The following is a 20,821-nucleotide window of genomic DNA, read 5'->3' on the forward strand; positions in this document are numbered from 1 at the left end:
ACACAAGTTTGTGTTTTTTCATGGTCAAGGAGACATACTGATTACCATCGCGTGGCTGCACTGGATGAACAACATAAATCAATTCACACTGTATGTAGCAAGCAGCAAGTTTCTCTCATTACGTAGTACAGTATGAAGCGCGTTATTTTCTAAAAGCACAAATGGAGCATTAGGAGCAACAAGTAGCTTCTTTGCAAGTACAGAACTCTTCAGAGATTGCGAATGAGCGCTGTGCAGTCTGCAAAGTATGGCTACTCAAGCGACGCAGCCTGTTCCACTACGCAAGTTCTCATGTTTTATGTCTATACTATGACTGCGGGGGCGAAAATTTGCCGTACTTCTGCTCCAATTTTGTGTTTAATTGGGCGCAGTTCAGATTTTCAAATATTTGAAAAGTGCCCGAAAGATATTAGCACTTACGAATAGTGGCTATTCGATTCCGATGGAATAAAAGAACATGAAAACAGGCAGATGACGGCGATGACTGACGGTATGAGCAGTAGCGTGAACCGAAGACATTGCGGGTGGGGTTAGCCCACGTACATTTTTTTTAACGGAGACGAAACCAAATGCTGTGGGAAATAAGTAAACGAATCATGGGCACGTATAAAAAAATTCATAAGGCTAGCCAAAGGCTGTTCCACACGTTTGACAAAATGTTTGCTTCTACGACCATCGTATGGTGTGCGTGATGTACGTTGATTGACGATTTTCTTCCCCTTAACTAATTGCGTGCTTCGCAGTTGTTTTTAGTTATTGCTCCAGCTCGAAATGTAGAGTTCTTTCAGGCAGATATCTAATGTTCATTCACGACGTTTCAGTGTTTGTTTCCTGTACAAGCAAATACGTATGTTTTTTGTTAGCTGTGTAAGGAAGAAGTGCGCCGCGCAGAGCGCCGCAGCCGGATTGCCAATGCTAGTGAAGTGGGGCTCGGGCTAGACGCTGTTCCTGGTGTGACTGGCTAAGCCTACGCTGCTGCGTCTTCTTGTACGCGTCCATCGTGCCGTCCACAGCCGTGTCGTAGTTCTTTGCCATAGCTGCTTTATATTGTTGATATACCTGCATACATGGTGTCTTTTTAGCTGTACCAAATTTTAGAAATTGCCTGTTGCAGATAGCACAATTCTAACCGACGATCTCAATTACTCGATGAGGCGGCTCTTACTTCAACGAGAAATAAAAACATTTCATTGAATAATTGGCATAATTACGCGAATTAGCTTGTTAACTAATTATTTTACGGCACATATTTTAATCTATTAATTGTAGCTAGTGAGTATGCGAGGCATATCCACTTAGAAGGACTTCTCAAGACTACACCTGTTTATAGAAAGTTTTCAATGTGTCCGACTAAATGCGTTGGCGTTCGAGTTTACATTTGTGCTTCAATGGATGAAAAATTGTGCGTTTTCTTCAAAAAAGTAAGTTGAACAAGAGTGGATTTTTACCGCAAGTTTGACGGCGCGTACCTCGAAACCGGCGCCATGCTCGGAATTTGTTCGAAGTGAATAAACCTTGTATACTGACTAGCTATGCAATTAGAATATTAAAATATCAGCCGTGAACTAATTCATTAAAAAGTTAATTAGCGCATTTATGACAACGATTTAATGATGCATTTTGATTTCTTGTAGAAGTAATGGCCGCCTCATCGAGTAATTTAGAACAATGATTAGAAATGTGCTATGTGTCAGAGTCAGTGTTTAGAAATATTTAATGCAGCTAAAAAAAAGGACACCATCATATGGGTGCATATATTAGGTGATGGACGCAGAATTCATTTTATTAAGATGTTTCTGTGAATAAAATATTTTCCACAAGCTGCCTTTGTGTTTGGAAATGGTGTGGATGTCTCAGTCAAGGCTTTTGTGGATTTTGCCTTTGCACCTCGACGCCAATGTCCTGCATGTACGATGTCGAACATAATGGTACTTTGATGGTCGGAGACGAATTTGGAAGCTACAAAAAGCAGCGCAGAGGATCGCTGGGGCAGCGCGTCACTTCTTCAAAGACTGTTGGCTCTAGAAACATTTGCTCCGGATATCCTGCCCTACATTCGAGCCAATTCCGTTCTGCAAGTCGAAAGTCCGATCTTCCAGTCACGAACTCCACTGTAGCGCAAAAACAGTAGTGTAGCACAACATAACTGTGTAGTGTCACATGGCGCGCCATGCATCACTCTCTACGTGAGTCTGTATCACGCGCATCTCCTTTCGACTGATTTACGTTCCACGTTATCGCGCTGTATGCTCGCGCGATGAGAATCGCTCATGCGCTGTTCACGGCCATGCAAATGCATGATTACTTCAAGCCATAGATATCCCTTCTGATAGTGCCGTAAAGAGACGCATATCTTTCGCGCTCGCTTATACTTTGATGCACGTAATCAAACACTGTAAAACTTCTGCTCGGGTGAATTGGTTGGTACGTGTTGAAGCCACACAAGCGCGAAGTAACGCGGACGAAGAAGAGGGCAGGACACCCCGGGCCACTCCCGTCCTCTTCTATGTGTTTCTTTGCGCTACTACATGTGGCTTACATTACGAATAAACCAAGTCGCGGAGTACTTCCTTTCCGTTATCCGCCACATGTTTATGTTGAACGCCACAAAAAGGAAAGCTATTATGTCGGTTACGCGCTATTCGGTTCGCTTACTACGCCACAGGTCCGGGCTCACCTGGGTATGAGCAGCCTGGTGGTCTCCTCGAAGAGCCTGGCCGCACGGGCCTTCCGCCGCGACTTGGCCGTCGGTCCTCGGCTGGCCACGTGACGGAGCTGTGCGCCCGGACAGCCCGCCGGGTGCTTGCCCTTGTACGAGCCGCCCTTCATTTGAACTGCGCGGGGTTCAGGGCAGAGGTTCTTGAGAAAATCTCCTTCACGAGTGGGCCGTGCATTGTTAAAGGGACCCCTCCCAAAAGGAAAAAAAAAAGAAAGATCAAGTCAAGCTAGATCGATAGGCTATTCGTCTAGAAGCCTACATGCTCGCTTTCTGTGTGTCGGCGCACGACTTTGTTGCGTAGAAGGCAGCCGCCGAAGGTACCGCTGCTGCTGCTCAATTCCAACGGCCCGCGCCGATACGGACGCGTTGACGTAATCTCCACGTGACCTCCCTCCATGCCGGTCTATGTGGACCAGCTAGTGCTGACGTCGCACTTCTGTTCCCATGTTCCTGCAGGGCGTGGCGACGCATCAGTTTTCAATTTTCTTCGTTTTCTCGGGTATGGATGCTTTGTTGTCGATAAACATAACCAATTTTTTATTACAGAAACCTAATCTTTCAATCTAGCTCGACTGGCAATTTTTTTATTGTCTCTCTAATACGCACGGGAAAGATATCCTAGTTTTAAACGGGTATGCTAAACGCAGTAAAGAGGCACCTCAGTTCCGGCCAACCAAAGTTGCCTCCACTGAGAGGGGAGAAAGTAAATAGTCACGTGGAAACGCAAGTAGTGACCATAATGGAAGTTAATAATAGCGAAAGATGCTTTTTCAGGCTTGTCACAGTTTTCTGTTACGTACGACGTGATGTTGTACGGTTTGTTTTTCAGGCTCTGCATAGTCTAGAGTGCCGAATGTGGCTGTGTTTCTTTCGAATCTAAGGCTTTCCTTAGAACTTCCACCACCACAATAATAAAATGTGTGGCAGAGCGACTATCACCTCCAGCGCCGGCAAAAAAAAAAGACGGCTCGCGAGCAGCCGGCGCGAGATTATAACACGCTGGCGCTCTGCCTATCGGCCGCTCGCTAGATCCCGCGGCACCACCATGGTTAGCCGTCCTAAATGAACCGTGGCTACGGCGGCTACCTCTCCGCGCCGCCTCCCGCACGAAGGCAGGAGGATTACGTTCGAGGAAACACGGTATTAGCGACCCCTGTTTCTTCTTCTACTTGCGCTCCACTCTCGGCTTTCGCCGTGTTAGCAAAACGGAGCAGCAACCGTGGTTGCGGGTCACACGAATGAGGCCCGCAGGAGCAACGCGATCCCACTTCGACGTTAAGACGGCCTGTTCGCCTGTAACCGTCCCCGCGTCGTACCGTGGTTCCGTGGAGGCGGCGTGGCGGCTTCCCTCTTGTCGATCTTGTTGGCCGCCTCTCGCGCCATCTGGCCCAACATTCGGGCGTCCGAGGAGCGGTCCGTGCCGGCCCACCGCACGACCGCCACCTCTGCGACCAGCAGCAGCAGTAGCCACCTGCGGGAACAGAGGGAGGGCGCTCGTTCTAGTTGACAGCATCGGGACGACATCGGACAACATAAGGACGACATTGAGCTGGCATTCATAATGCAAAAAAAGAGAGGTGAGGCGTGCAGACAGGACACAAGAGCAGGGAAGTGGACAACACGAACGCCGTACTTCTCCACTTCCCGACTCTTGCGTCCTGTCTGCATGCCTCACCTCTTTTTTGCATAATGAATCCTTACCAACTAGCTCAGCTTTCTGTCGTTCTGAGCTGGCATTACTTTTCAGAATGACGAGGTTTCCTTGCAAGACTAGATCTGCTGGTAGCTATGGCCTCGTTTTGCTGCCGCAAGAAAATGTACGGGAAAACGGGGCCGCGTTAGTTCAACTGGTTAGAGCATCGTACGCGTAATACGAAGAAGTGGATTCGCATCCCACCTGCGGCCAGCTGTTCTTTTTCATTTTCCACTTTCATTTCCATTTATTTATACTTACTACAATTCAATTAAAAACTAGAAATAATTTCCCCTATACATCGCTTGGCGTCATTATTTGTTGGCTTCTTATGATTGGTGTGACTAACAAAAACCGGGCCCCTCTGTTTTCCTTCTTGTTTCCCTTACATCCATCTACATATAGGAAGGCAGTAGTTCTATAGTAAAGAGTGCAGGCACCCGTAGAAAAGCAGACATTCATTTCAACCTCTCGGACTGGGTGCGGCCTTTATGAAGATCGAGAGTGCAAGCACACACGGTCATTTTATATATTTTCTCTGCAAAGGTCAGGCGTGTGAGCACAACTCGTTACAAAAAAAAAGAAAGAATACAGGGAACGACAAGCATGACTTTCGTACAAATGGCTCCCTACCTTTCCCTCTTCGCTTCTCTCTCTCTCTAACTTGCAGGCGGACCAAAGGCATTATGCATATTGAATTTTTAATTTTGTTCTGGAGTTTTACGCGCCGAAACCAGGATTTGATTATGAGGCCGACTGAAACTGTTGGGTAAATAAACTAAAGATAACCACGAAGTTGTGCTTCTCATCTTTCTAAATGCGCTTGGTCCTCACAGCTGTCGCTGGCCGGCAGTGTCTCCCATTGCTCCTCACATGGATTTATGATTATGGGGACTGCTGTTATGAGTTGGCACTCGCATGTGGTGTGGTACAAGATGGGCTTTTGACCGCGCACCGGGCATTTAGCTGCGCATCTGCCGGGGGTACATTTGTCTGGAGCTGTCTGCGATCAGTGGCCTCGTGAGTGATTTATGTGGGGGAGGATATCGTGTCCAGGTTCCCCTGTAGTGGGCCAATAAAGGCGAGTATTCATTTGGAACAGACCGTAGACTTTCGAGTGTGGATTCTTCGGGTGCTCGGACATACCCTCGAGCTACCCGGTCCGCCTCCTCGTTCCCCGCTATTCCTGCGTGTCCCGGCACCCGCAGTATCTTGTGTTGGATCGGCTGTGGTTGTGTTGTGCTGTTTGTTACGCCACCTTTCGTCTCGAGGAGTACACGGTGTGCGCAGTGGCTTATTCTACCGTACAGGAAAAGCCGACAGGCGTCTTGAGAATCAATCATAATTGTTAGAGATTTGCCGATTATGAAGTCCCCCGCCGCTGCTAGAGCGAGAGCTAGCTCCTCACTTTCAGTCACGGTTCTTCGGCTTGCTGAGCCACTTGTGATTTGGCGATGGTTTGCGTTGATGACACGTGGCCACTCTGCGTCCTCGTTTAGGATCTTGGGTGGCTGCGTCTACGTACGCTACGTCATTCTTGGTGGCCTTCGTGCGTTGGATGTAATCTGCACGTGCCTGCATTCGTGTAGGTTCGGGTCCATGTTCTTCGGTATTCGGTCCACTCTGAGTTGCCTGCGGATTTCATCCTGCACGTCAGCTGTTGCTGGCACTGTCTTAAGCTGTTCGGTATACACAAAGTATTTGAGTATAGTGCTCGGCGCGTTGGGTTTTGTAACAGTCTCTTCTTGTGCCTGGAGCTGAGCTTCCCGATGTTCTTGGAAGCTATTGCGCGCCCCCAAGGCAACCAGTTGCTCTGTAGCAGTACTGATTGGGAGTTTCAGTGCCGTCTTGTACGCTTTCCGAATGATTGCTTCTGCTTGTTTCTCTTCATTGAGGTTCAGCCATTGGTGCGGTAGACTATACATGACTCTGCTTATGACTAGGCTTCTTACTAGTGTCACAGTGTCCCACTCCCGCAGTCCTGCCCGATGAGTGGCTATTCTCTTAATCGTTCTGGTAACTTGTAGCGTTGTATATTTAAGGAGCGTCTGGGTGTGGTTGCTCCGTTGGTTACATTGGAGCCACATCGCCAGCACCTTGTTCTTGATGTTTTTGTTGCTGTGCAAGCCTGTTCTAACAAACATCCCGTGGTGCATCTTTTCCTTTTTTTTTGCCGTGTACGTATTTAGAACAATGCTTTACCGCTTCAGGTATTCCCCGAATAAAGGTGGACTCCGGCCAAAACGTAGGAAATAGAGCATCGTTTTTTTTTCTCGTACGTGCATCCTCAACATACAGTGCCCCCCCCCCCCCCCCACACACACACACATACACATGAAGCTTATTTTCCTTCTTTTTACAATGGAGAAAGCCGGGGTAAAGGCTGAAAGGCCTGACGACGGCCTCGGCACTCCTGTGCAGTTTGACATCATATAACAGATAACTGAACATATAACGACGCAAACTACAAAATCCCGGGTGCACTAGCAAGTTTCTCATAGAAGCAGATAACAAGCAGGCAACAGAAAGAATGCCGCTATAGAAAACGCAGGTCACAATCAATTAAATATATTGTTTAGTTTGCTCTTTAAGTACCCTCAAACACACACACCAAATTGGCATTCGCTGGCACCTTATTAGGCGTTGCACTTACTGTGTGTATATATATATATATATATATATATATATTGCATGTAGGCGCTTTATGATACAGCGTCGTTCGCGCGCGATAAACGAGGACGTTATGGAAAGATACAGGTGTACGCACGTAGCGATAACGTGCAACTGGATTTTTTTTTTTTTTGTAGACGAGAACCGTGCAGGCGGCCGCAGCTAAGGGAGTCGCCGTGTAAGCAAAGCTGCTTTCTTCGTCGTGTGACAAGAAAAAGAAAGAACGAGGGAGACTTTTTTTCACGCATACGCGAACCGGTGGCAAGATCCACACGCGCGGCACGACGACGGCAAATCAGCGCCGCAGGCGACGACGAACGCCCGGGGGCCATCGGGGCGTCGCGTCGCATACGCAACGAGGTCGCCCCCAGAGAATATCGAGGGCTCCTCTTTTTTCGCCCATCCGGCGGGGGCCGACCGCGCGCTGTAATTGCGCGAGCGTCTGGGAGGCCACATGGCCGGTGCGGCGCGTGGCCAAATTGACGGCTGTCTCTCTCTCTCTCTCTCTCTCTGTCGGAACCGCTGCGCTGATGTATTTGGTCTTTTTATTTTCGGCGAGGACCGCCGCTTCTTCCTTTTTTTTTTCTTTCCCGGAAAGCGCCGCGCGTTGCAGAGTCGCGACCTTCCACTGCCGGCTTGCACCTATGCACAGGTGATGGCGTCGCGGGTGCCGGGAGAACCCCCCAACCCCCCCGCCTAGCCGGGTTACGTCATCATCTCGGGGGGTGTCTCGAATTTAGAAATCCTCTCGGTGTCGTAGCGAAACAAGTGGGCGGGTAATCGATGCCGAAAAATAAAAAATAAAAATAAAAAGAAGAGAAAGAGTAAATAAGGGGAAGCGACTGTTGCACATAGTTCCCTTTCGTGCGTTACACAAACGCTGTCGCGTGGGCGCTCCGACCGAGACAAGCCGCCCCCGCTCCGATTCAGGCTCGATGCGCCCTTTCATCCAGTAACGACTCCCAGACAGACTAACGTGGAATGTGAATGCGCAGAGGTCAGCAAGGGAGTGGAATAAACGATGCTACTGCAAGGCTTCCTTATATACATAAAAAGTATATATAAAGAAAGAGAAAGAACAGAAAACAGAGAAAAAAGCGTTTGAAGTAAGGTTTCGAAAAAAAAAACAATAAACGGAATCGTATAGGCAATCCACGACTGAAGGGAAGGTAGGAATTACCGGAAAACGAAGAGAAAGTAAGGAGCTGGGGGACCTTGCGCGGACCTTGGCCGAGGAGCGCCACATCTGACGAGTATTCGTACAACGCCGCCGCGACTGCGGACGGTCGCCGGTTTTCCGCCGAAGCGTTCGGTCCGAGCGTTGGGCAACCGGCGATTTTCCGTCCGTTCGCCGGATCTTGCGCGCCTGTAATATGTCTCGCTCGTTTTTCCAAAGCGCGTAAGAGGATCGCGAAAGACGCAAAAATATCCACAAAAAGGGGATGGGGGTTGGCCGTTACAGACTATCAAGAGACCCCGACGTCGCTTTGGGTATCTTCCTCGTCCCCCCCCCCCCCTCCCACCCTCGCCGGCGCGCCGCGTAATGAAGGCCTCGGACCAATTGTTCGATCTCGCGCTGTGCGCCAGCGGCTTCCTGGTTCGGCGCGTTGCGGCAGCTGCTGCGCGCCTTTCTCCTTGAACCCGTCGCCAAAAGGCCGCGCGGTGTGCGAGTTCCGGTCTCTCGTGACGTAATCGAACGAACGCGCCCGTGGGTCACGTCTTATCGCACGCACGCCTCAGGCTGCATGGTGAGCATCTCGCGCATGCGCGGGTGCACGTGGTAGGGCTTGCGCGAATGGCGAGAGCGCATAAATCTCGCCGTCGAACGTCAAAGAAAAAAAAAAAAAAGGGTACAGGCCGACGGAATTGCGCGCTCATTGGATTACACGCCAAAGCAACTCTTGCGGTGCGCTGGCCCGGCCCGCCCGCAATTTGCAAATTAATTCCTACGCATTGCGAGACATCGTAATGGCGCGTGGGGGGATAATTGAAGTGGAATAAGTTGTAACACTTTCGAGGGCTACACATGTTGACCGTGAAGAGAGTCTGGGGCGATTGTGTGCTTAAGGCACATTCAGGGTTATACTATATACGAGCCGTGACCCCCGTAGGCAAGTTGCAACGATGAGCGATTCGAGCACCGGAGGGCGCGCCGTTTAAGACGCGCGCCCTTCTTTGCACGGCGCACATATCCGACGCGGATATGGTTGATGCGCGAAGAACTATAGCAACACCGCGTACTTGCCGGTATAGAACTTTATTTGATCAACTGCCCTGTAGAAGTTACGCCGCTCACGTAAAGCCCGCGGGAACAACGACACGTGAACGCGACGCGTACGCAGGGCCTCGCACAAAGAGTGATAGATCCCCAAAATGTGGCGAATGAATTAAACAGAACGTGACGTATCTCTGAGGAGTGCTCGCACACATATGCCATCAAAAGTGCCCGAAAGGCACGTGCCCACACGTGCATACTGATATAGAACAGGACAAAGAAAATAGTAGCGCTATAGCGGCAAATGAGAGAGAGGTGCGTTCGCATTACGTCCTTGATTCATGATTTAAACCGCGTTCATCACATTCAAAAGTGTTCAGAAGCTCACTCGACACACGTCTGACCGTGTTCCGGAGGAGACCACCGTCACCTTCAGTATTATACATATATAGCATTAGAGCATTATTATCCAAGGTCATGCTACGCTGGTCTATGTTAGGGGAAAGGAAAATAGGCAGAAGGGCTAAATTATGTCCTTGCCAGGATTTCCGCTTCCTGCGCGAAATCCCATATTGACTGCTGGACCCGATCAGCGTTGTATTGAGACGGGGGTGAAATGCAGGGTTCATGCGATCACGTGTTAGAGCGGTGGAGTGTATACCCCAGTAGCCTTAGACCGGTGCAGTCCCGCACGAGATGCTTCGTTGTGTGGGGCAGGTAGCAGTGTTGTACAGTACGTGCGACGTGTTGTGCTCACGGTGTACCCGAGTCATGTTGCGCACAAGGGCGACTTCAAACTCATCAATGTTTAAAAGTAGCCCCAACCGCTCCCCTCCTCCTCCGTTCTACTTTCACACTCGGCGCGGCCTAAAGCCCCTTAAACTTCGTAAAGTATCGACACTCTCCTCCTCCGTCTTCACTCCTCCTTGTTTCTCCCCTCTTTCACGCTCCCTCCTCGACCGTGGCGCCACCTAAACTGCTCGAGCGTTCCTCGCCACTCCGTAGACGCTTCTCGAGCAAAAATGGTGCTGATGCACGACGCGAGGGCCCACGGGATGCCACTAGGCCAATAGCAACGCGGCGTCGCCCTCCGCCAGAGCGCGCGAGGAGGAGGCGGCATTCTTCAAAGCGTGGCACTACTTTACGAAGTTTAAGGGGTTTTAGCGCGGCCTCGTCGGTGGAGCCGCCTATGTCGGACTTGCCGTAGCAGACGACGGCTAAAACGCTGCTGAAGGAAACCCGCGGAACACTTTCGTTCGAGCCTTGCGGAGCCGTTCTTGAGGCGAGATTTTACTTAATGAGTCAGTTACTGGCCTTACTAATGCCATGTCGGAATTATGCAAAACAAGAAGAGAGAAACGGACCATTATTTAAAGCGCAAAGCATCCGCTCGTTGAGAGTTGGTGTTGCCAAAGCACGACGCATGCACGCGGTGGGCTGAAACACGCGCGTTACTACCACAGTTTCTAAGAAGAAGTTTATTGTCTGGAAAAGGCAGAGGCGTCGGCCGGAAAGTGGGTTATCTGACCTGCTACTCTGCGTAACGGAAGGGGAAGCGAATCAAGAGGGTCACCATGTGCTCATGGTGTGCCCTGTGTATGCGCCTGAAGGACTGACACTGGCATTGACCTTGAAGAATTTAGACAGGAGAGCACTATTCACTATAGAAGGACCTCCTGCTAGGCGCATGACCTGAGAGTTGGCAGACGATGGAGGCAGTGCCGGCTTTTTCACGTTCCTTAGGTGACCCGGGCCTGGACTCGCGCTTGTGGTGGTAGCACTTATGCGATGTGTTCTTTCACCTCATTTCCACCAGAGTTTCAATTTTTGACTGCGTGAAAGTATCTGAACGTGGTTTCGTAGGTTCAATTACGTACCTGCAGAATACTTTTGTTCTGCGGGCTCGTGAAAGACTCCAACTGTCTTGGGTCAGCAATGCCTATAGAAACTGGGCCCCTTCTGCTCTGCGCCGTTTACGTACCTGTATAGCTGATGCACGGGTTCTGTTGGCCATAAGCAATGTTGCACCCGTAGATGGTATTTAAAATGGTAACAAGGTACCAGGAATTATTGCAGGACATGAAATAGTTTTTAAAATTATTTGCTTTATTACTGTGCAAGAGGTTGGAATTTAATAGCAAGGACAAATTAGATGGCAAAACTGGACAGAGGTGCCGAAAATATTTACCCCCCCCCCCTCGCCCCCCAATAGCACTAGTAGCGCTTTTGTTGAAGTGCTAATTTCATGTCTGCATACTGCGCTCCTTTGTGTTTTTTTTTGCGTTGTAATTTTCATAGGGAAGCAGTGTCCCTATATCTCGGACACTATCTTGGAACCATTAGAGACAGAGAGAGAACAAGAGGTTTGTATGACTACACAATCCTCACATGAGTTTAATAAAGGGGCTCAAGGACGGCAATTTTGTCCACACCCCATAATCAAAAACAGCAAAAGTATAGAGAAATTAGAGATCCAAGGCAATGCACAGGGCATATGACGCATGCGATATTCATTTACTTCGTTGGAGACATAAAAATTCCAATGTTAGGCAGTAAAAATGTCAATACTCATCTGGGGGCCTGTGGTCCTTTGCGGCCTTTCTCTGCTATAATAATCCCTCACGCAAAACGTGCGAGTAACCGCTGCTCATCCCTCCGATTCCGAGGACGCGTCCGGCAGCAGCCGTGGTAGAGGCGAAATTCAACGGTCCCATGTACCGGACGATAAAAAGCGCATTAAAAATACCCAGCTGACCTAAATTAAGTTATCCGACGCCACCCACAAAGACCTCCCTCATAGTCTTAGTCGCTTAGGGACATTAAAAATGTTGAACACCACAAACCCAACGAATACATGCGGACGTGCATACATAGGAGCTAAACGACTGCATTCGTAAGCCTTTGACATAAATCGCTTTTATGTCAGAGGCCAGCCGGAGGTGCTAACACTTTTGCCGCGAAACAAAACTCTTATGAAACAAAGCGAGCACATTCGAAAAAAGTCGACTTAAAAAAGTCAAGCTAAATACCGCGCACAGCATGGACACATACGCAAACACTTTTTTAAAGAAGCAGGCGTAAATTAGGTTCAAAAGAAAAGGCAATGAAGAACCGTGGCACTTCACAACGTCGTGCGTTTTTTTTTACCTCCTTGAAATTAGCCCGCGCGATCATATGCATACACACTTTTCTTCTTTGTACGTTGCCCTCGCCGGATGATAAACAGAAAAAAACCTTTTGCCCTCGCCTTGACGGTTGTGGCAACTGAAGGCGCAGCAGCACGGCATCACAATGAAGTTTTCGTCCCTAACACACTTGATCTGGTACGCTAATATGCACTCGATCAAACCGCTTGCGCGTACAGCGCTTTCGACGCGCTCTTACGAATATGGCGATCGGAGCACGCTGGAAAAAAAAAAATATACAAAAGCGCTACGCATGCCTCCACGTGATACGGACTGGCCAATGGGGGAGTGGGGGAGGCTGGGGCGACAGGAGGCGGCGAGGAGGAAACGCCGGGGGAGAGGTGTATCGGAAAGATCTAGAAATGGCATTACTTTTGAAAGATAGAGGGGTTTTACGCTGACTTGCATGTGGTCGCCATCTGTTAAGCCGGAGTTGCGTGCCTCGAGTTGCTAAGCATGAAGGCTATTCATGCGATTAGCATTCTTAACATACTTCACTCGCTTTTCGGGGGCTGACTGTCTCTCTATTCATGTCTATAATCGTTAAACTTGGGTAGTTGGGTAATCCATGGTCGAATGGGTAGCGCGTCGGGCTGCTGTGCTGAGGGAGCAGCGTTCGAAACCAACCGTCGGACCACCTTGTATCGCTGGGTGTGTATGTATGTATGTGTGTGTGTGTGTGTGTATGTATGTGTGTGTATGTATGTATGTATCGCTGGGCATGTGTGGCACTGTGCACACATGCGCCACTTTTCAACGAACCTCTTTGACGATGACTTAGGTCACAGGAATGCGGCACTAGATATGTGGAAGCGGGTATGTGCCGCTCTGTAGACTACTTTCTTTTCTTTAATGCGAGGGTTGATGCCGCAGGGCAAAAATGATCCTTTAAATATCTACGTTGTTCTGCGAAACTGAACCTGCGCTACGTGAGGACTTTATGGCGGCGCCGCTGGGTACCGTAGCGTGTGCAGTGGGTCACGTGAGAGAATGCAACCAGGCTGCGTACACGTTTTTCGCGTTGGAAGTGGGGCGCGTCGCTACATTTCTTCAATGCCGCATTAACGTCGACATTCATCATGGGGAGGGATATGCCGGAATTATTATGCATTAAAAATGGGTTGTGGGGTTTGGCGATGGGCTACACTGCACAGGTGTAGTGGGTCACGTGATAAACAGCAGAGTGGGTTATAAAATAAAAACGGCCTGAAGGAGGACCCCAGAATAATTTTGACTGCAGGGCTTCGTTAAGCGTGCCCCTAAATCTGCATACACGAGTTATTATTATTATTTTTTTGAACACGACCTCATGGAAATGCAGGCGCCGTGGCCGGGAATCGAAACCACGATCTCGTGCTAGCCTTTACTGTATAATTCTCAGAGCATCATCATCATCATCATCATTAGCATCGTCAGCCTATTTTTATGTCGACTATGCAGGACGAAGGCCTCTCCCAGCGATCTACAATTACCCCTGTCTTGCGCTAGCCGATTCCTACTTGCGCCTGCAAATTCCCTAATTTCATCACTCCACCTAATCTTCTGCCGCCCTCGACTGCGCTTCCCTTCCCTTGGAACCCATTCTGTAATTCTAATGGTCCACCGATCATCTACCCTGAGCCCTACGTGGCCTGCCCAATCTCATTTCGTTCTCTTAATGTCAACTAGTATATCGGCTATCTGCGTTTGCTCTCTGACTCACACTGCTCCCTTCCGTATCTTTTTGTTACGCCTGACATTTTTCTGTCCATCGCTCTTTGTGCGGTCCTTAAATTGTTCTCGAGCTTGTTTGTTAACTTCCAAGTTTGTGCCGCATATGTCAGCACCGGTAGAATGCAATGATTGTATTTTCAACGACAATGGTAATCGTCCAGTCAGGATTTGGTAATGCCTGCCGTATGCCAGTACAACACATTTTTATTCTTCTGTAAACTTCCTCCTCCTGGTCTGCAACGATCAAACCATTCACCTAGATAAGCGTACATACTCTGGAGGTTGACTGGCGATCCTAAACTCTTGTTCCCTTGCCAGGCTATTGAACAATTACATTTGTCTTCAGCATATTAATCTTCAACCCCACTCTAATACTCTCTCTGTTATGGTCCTCAATCATTCGTTGTAGTTCGTCCCCAGTGTTGCTGAACAGGACAATGTCATCTGCAAACCGAAGGTTGCTCAGGTATTCGCCGTCGATTCCAACTCCCAAGCCTTCCCAGTTTAATAGCTTGAATACTTCTTCCAAGCATGGTCTGAATAGCGTTAGAGATATTGTGTCTCCTTGCTTGACCCTTTTCTTCATAGATAATTTTATATTTTTCTTGTGGAGAAACGAAGCAGATGTGGAATCATTGTAGAAATTTCCCGAGGTATCCACGTATGTCTGCTGTACTCATGATTACGCAATGCCTCCATGACTGCGCGATAACCGACGCTAATTGGTTGACAGACGTCACTTCGAGAATTTTCACTCTTAAGGAGGGTAATTTGAAAATAAGTAAGCAAAAGTAATCGAAAAGGAATCGAGCGGAGCAGAGATGGTACAGTGAATGGAAGGGATGCAAAAGAAATTGTGTCCGCAGAGATTTGCAACGATGGAAAACAAGAAATCACGAAAGAAAGCTTGCACGGTAACGCGAAACGCAGTGCCTTATCTTTCGAGGCTTGAGCTGGCTGGTCGGCTGCCTGAGGACAAAAACACGCAAGAGCAAATATTCTAAACACGGCAAGACATGTGTCTCGACTGCTTAAGAATAAATTGAACTGAATTCTGGAGATTTATGTATTAAAAAAACAATCCAATTACGAGGAACGCCGTAGTGAGGGGCTCTGGAACAACTTCGACTGCCTGGGGTTCTTTATATAGCATGCAGCTAATTCACATTTCACGCCTATTTTTTTGCATTCCCGCCCCATCGGACTTCGGCCACCGTGACCTGGATAAATAGCTGCACATTTTATCGCAAAGAACAACAGCTTAATACAGTAGATTATTAGATAGTTTGAGTAAGATTGTTTAACGCTTATCTAGTCAAGGTTATTCATTCTTGTACTGCGGCTGTTGGCGCGTCAGCACATGTCGCGCACACTGTTTTTGCGATTCCATCCGGGGTGTCTGCTTGCATGCCGCTCACTCTCGTGATCGACCGCGTTTTTTTTTTCTTAGACGTATTCTTTTTTTTTTGTTCTCAGGTGGCGGGGCCGCCACTTTAACGGGTCCGTTCGATTGCCTCGCATTTTGTGAACCAATTTCCCGCCAACTAATCTCCCGCCAGAAACGGCACGGCGCATGCCGCACGAACGCTGAATGACCTTTCTGATAAGAGTGCACGGAATGCTGTGAACTGACGTTGAACTGGCGAAACGAAAAGCAAAGTCGTGCACTGCAGTTGAGAAAGTGCAGGTGAATTGAATGGGTCTAACGGCAAAACATGACTGGCAGTGCGAAAGACGCGCTCGCGAAGGGCGTGTCTCCGATGTACGCGAGCGAAGCAGGCACGGCATTTTCTTACACCTCGTCGTTGTAAGCAAATTATTTGTGCTATGGAAGAAGTTGTTTCCAAACTCCGCGGAACAACTAGGTGCAGGTGACGAGTTTTGCGCTGTTTACTGCTTTGGATTGACAGCTGCGTGTTGGGCGTGTTGGCGGAAGTGCAGGCGCGGTAACTGGAACGAAGGAGCTAAGGCGCAATGCTCAAGCATCCAGTAGCCTTGAGGCTGCTAGGGGGCATTAGAATGGAACATTTATGATTACGAATTTATGATTTATGATTAGAAATTTCTGAGTTTTTATGGATACGCAATTAAGCATGCGCGCAGCGCATGCGTAATTCAATTTTTTGCTTCCCTTTGAAGCTGCTGTAGAGCGCATAGGAAAGCAGTTCGGCTGCAGTTCCCGTGTTCCGACTACTTTTGGTTACGTGTGCACTTAGAAAAAAACATTACCATTACAGCACTGGTATAGAGGGACAGTAACCTGGGCACCATCTTGTCTGTGTCTTCCTCTTGTCCCTGCGTGCCAACGCTGAAATGGTTTTCTCAAGCTTTTCGGATGATTTTTCTTTTTCGTGTGTCTTCGTGCCTGTTTATACAGAGCAGATGCACCACTCAGGTTCAACAAATTGCGACGTCGGGCTGGTTGGTGTTTGGCTGTCTGTGTTTGTGGTGAAAAAAAGTTTGGCTAAGTAAAGTGGGAACGGGCAGAAAGAGCACCGTCTGTCCGCGTGTCTGCTTTTACCCACTAGCGTTTTCCCACCGCGAATATACGACAGTACCTCTCCAGATACCTGGATGGTAATTGTGCGAGTTTTCAGTGTTTAGGGCATTAGAATATATATGCGTCGCATACCACTGGAAAGCCCTTAAAACTGCCTTCATGTAGTCAACCTGGCGGCCTCAGGCAGCGTGTCCCGCATACACTTTTGACAGAGAGTGCATACTGTTGAGGGCGCACGAAGTGCGATCAGTTCAGGCACAATGTACGCCTCCAGCCTGTCATGGACCGACGCAAATGCGAATGTGGTATTCACGCGTACAGTGCGTTGTTGCTTCTCCCTTACCCCCTCCCCACTTTGACCGCACAATCAGCGAGTTGATCTGCAAGCTCAGGCAATCGGCAACCTACGTTGATCATCAGCAAGACGGAAAATTAAAGACAAGTCTAACCGAGGTGTAAAGGTGGAAATCAGCATTATTCGAGGTAAATACAGCCGGTTCCTTATATATATAATATGGCACAGTGTACGCGTTTGTAAACTCACACCGTTTATAGAGTACATCTTAGCGTAGGCGTTCAAGACGATTACCCGTGAAAAGCTTGCCACCCGTTCGCTGTTGGCGTGGGCGTGGTTCTCGGCGCTTATAAGTGGCTGTCTCTCGTCGCCTAATTTGCACCGCACACTCGCACGATAAATCTGCCACGTCATCGCAACCAATCTTCACATGATTCGTGGTGAAACACTGCCACATGGCATCGATCGGTTGGCTCGTACGAAGAAGCCGTAATTGGCTTCTCCTTATTCTCCAGCGGCAATTTGCACCGCACACTCGCACGATAAATCTGCCACGTCATCGCAACCAATCTTCACATGATTCGTGGTGAAACACTGCCACATGGCATCGATCGGTTGGCTCGTACGAAGAAGCCGTAATTGGCTTCTCCTTATTACCCCCCACCCCCGCCCCCCTCCGCCTTAACACGCTCGAATAATCTGTCCATGTATTTACGCTAATCACGGCCGGAGCTGACCGTTCCCGTCACTGACGCGGCACACGCCGTACGCGGCACACGTGACACCGGCGACGAGTTAGAAGGTTGCGAGGAACGCCACCGAACGGTATGCGTCGCCGTAATCAAACGAGCGGCTAACGGCGATGGCCATTTCGCGGCGTGCATAGAAAAAAATTACCGACGATTACGTTACTTCCTAATGCGAAATTTGCGCGCAGCAAATAAGCTGTTTCACCTTTTCGATAGATTGAGGCAAATTGCCACCGCACAGGGCGAACGGCAGCGGCAATTTCGGCTCGGGCGGTGCACATATACAGATCCGCCGCCACCGATCTGGCTCTCTGATTGCCACCGCACAGGGGTTGCATTGGAGGAGGAGCGAAGAAAGGAATTAAGTTCGAGCCGGCGCTTTGACAACCGGAGACTCGCAGGAAGAGGGGGGAGGGGGGCGGCGTGTACACCCAGCGGCAAACGATGGGGGCAGAAGCGCGCGCAGCAAGCGGACAACACGATAAAGGGAGGAGGGAAGAGATAGCAGCGACTGACTGATGCCGCTGACGCCGATAGTGAGCCAACCCCAGCTGCGGAGTTGGTTTCAGGGACAACGCCGCCGATGCCGACACAAACAATATGATACCCTCGCTTCCGCAGCGCTAAGAACCAGGTCTAGCCGTGGGAAGGTGGTCACGTATTCGTCGACGTGCCGGGGCCTATGTGAAATAACCGGCGCGTCGGCAACTGAAGAGCACCCTATCCGCCACACAAGAACAGGGGGGGGGGACCCTTTCCTCCTCTTTCTGCATGGCGGCGACGGTGTTCTATGCAGTCACGTTATCTTGACTCTCTAGCGGCGTCAGCGGCATCCAGCGGTATCAGTCGGTCGCTGCTAGCGCTGGGGGGATGAAAGGGGGGCGGAGCTGGTTACGAGGCCGACGACAACGCCGACGACGACGCGAAACCCAGGAACGGACGCCAAAGAGCTGCGCTCTAAAAAATTGCCCGAGAGTAAATTGCGGCGAAAGGCGCCGCTTGGTGCTGGCAGCCCGGGCGAACGCGCGCATTACCGACGCCAGGATGATAGCTGCGGCTTCAAATTTACTCTTTCCATTGTAATACCTCCACCCCCCTCTTATAATTTTGCTGTTGAAACGCGCGCCACAGTTCGGAGACGGAACTTTCCGCCCTCCACGCCGCGTTTATGGCTCTCAGTGTTTCTTTCGCGAGTGTGGTCTACTAAGCGGGTACTCGGGAGCGATGGACACAAGAAAGAAAAGAAATAAAGCGAGAGATAAGAGAGGGAGAGAGAGAGGAGAGAGAGAGAGAGAGAAAAGAAGAAAACTCAGCACTGTCAGGGCGACTTCACGTAACTGCAGAAACGGAGCTCAGTGCAAAGGCAGAAAGAACACGCGACCTGCTCGGTATTTGTATGCTCCCCACTTTCTCCACGCGTTCCTCGTTTTATTCTCCCTATCCTTCTTTCTTTGTTCTCCTTTCTTCTCCGGCGTCTACTGCATATAGCGCGGGTTGCTCATAGCGGACCTTCCACAGAATATTCTGGCATCGGTATGCTGCGGCCGTGCTGGTGCGAGATCCACAGCACACGTGGATGCCAGCATAGCTCGCACTGCCCCGTGCCGGTACCGCACGCGCCGCGTTGCCTTAGGGCCGACGAGTCCCCTCGCTTTCTTGGAGAAGCGAGAGGAAGTGTGGCGAACGTTCGAAACTTTCGAACGGTGAATCGAATACGGCACCGTTCGGTATTCGAATGCTGGCTTTACCAGTTCGACGTCGTCACCGTCGTGCAGCCAGTATCGTTTCAGTAAAAACGATCTCAAATGGGCACCGACGCTCGGCTGCGACGTCGTAGGACGCGCGCGAGCGATTTCAACGGAAGAAAAAGAAAAGTGAGCGTTCACCTTGTAAAGATTGTGGCTACGTTACAGTGAACCACCGAAGCGCACACTGCCTATTCCACGTTTATACTGTTTATACTTCTATGTATACTATGTATGCTGTTCCATGTTTACACATTTTATACTGTTATACTATTTAAAGACTGCTTGGAAAATACTAATCGAAGGTCACCGAAGCAAAAACTCGGTGCCCAGTTTTAACCGTGCATACTGTTTCATCACCTGGCACTGAGCTGCGCATCTGGTTACCACGGCAACAAGGTACCCGTAGTGACACGTCGTAGCAAGAAACCCTTCGCGGTGGCCTGGTGGCTGCGTTGAGTCGCCGAGCACGAGATATGGAGTTCGATAGCTGGCTGCGGCTGTTGCATTTCCGTGGAAGCGGCATGCGTGAACGCTGGTGTAATGTCGAACGCCTTTATAGCGAAGTGCTCGGAGCCTCAAAAATAATTCGTTATACAGGTCACTTCGTTGTAAAGGTCGTGCAGCGCACAGCGCACTATAGAACCTGGAAGAATGATTTCTTCGTTATACAAGTCGATTCGTCATAGATGCGTTCGCTGTATAGGCACTCGACTGTGCTTGGATTGAGGCGAACGTTGAAGAACTCCATGCCGTCGAAGCTAACTCGCAGCCTCAACTGCGACGTCTCTCGTAACCCCGGTGTTACTTTTAAGACGCTAAACTCTGTGAATCCCACGGGCCGGGGTTTTTTCGCTAAATAAAGTTGTTCTCTCAATCACTCAAAGTAACGACCAACGCAAACAACCCGTAAAAAAGAAACACAGAAAAAAAAGACCACCGAATGCTTCGGAATTGAACTCCCTTATACGATTCCAGATACTGCCATGATGATGATGATGATGTGGCGATGATGGCATCCATTTACAAGTGACACAAACCCACTAGGGAGAGGGAATCTTCTCAAGCACAGCTTGTTTCCTATGGAGTATGATGGGGGATTGGCCAAGAAATGGATGGATTTATTTATTTTATTTTACAAGTACTGCCAGCCTTGTTACCATTTATAATGAAGAATAAAGTTCGAAACATCTATGGTCCTAGAAGAGTTCATTGTTGGGCTAGTTGGTCGTCCATAATTGAAGTAGTAACTTAGCGCGATAAAAATACGGAAAAAAGAAAGGTGGACAAGGACAAGCGCTACTCACAACTGTTTAATGGAAGGAAGGATAGTACCT

General features: G+C 49.2%; 1 protein-coding gene across 9 annotated transcripts in view; it reads right to left on the bottom strand.

Annotated features, from left to right (window-relative positions):
• Positions 1–20,821, bottom strand: part of LOC135908656 (salivary peroxidase/catechol oxidase-like) — a 131,591-nt gene that overhangs the window by 37,484 nt on the left and 73,286 nt on the right. For 6 of the 9 annotated variants that reach the window (XM_070541195.1, XM_070541194.1, XM_070541200.1 and 3 more), the window contains 2 exons: positions 4,036–4,190; positions 2,678–2,834 (listed from right to left, as the gene is read on the bottom strand). In XM_070541195.1, coding sequence (XP_070397296.1) covers positions 2,678–2,834; positions 4,036–4,114 — 236 coding nt within the window. In that variant the 5' untranslated portion in view covers positions 4,115–4,190. Of the gene's footprint in view, positions 1–2,677; positions 2,835–4,035; positions 4,191–12,444; positions 12,660–20,821 lie in introns of those variants that run through there. The other 3 variants (XM_070541199.1, XM_070541192.1, XM_070541198.1) reach the window with 3 other exon arrangements.

The sequence above is a fragment of the Dermacentor albipictus genome, chromosome 6 (assembly GCF_038994185.2).
Source record: "Dermacentor albipictus isolate Rhodes 1998 colony chromosome 6, USDA_Dalb.pri_finalv2, whole genome shotgun sequence".
In the NCBI taxonomy this organism is placed as follows: domain Eukaryota; kingdom Metazoa; phylum Arthropoda; class Arachnida; order Ixodida; family Ixodidae; genus Dermacentor; species Dermacentor albipictus.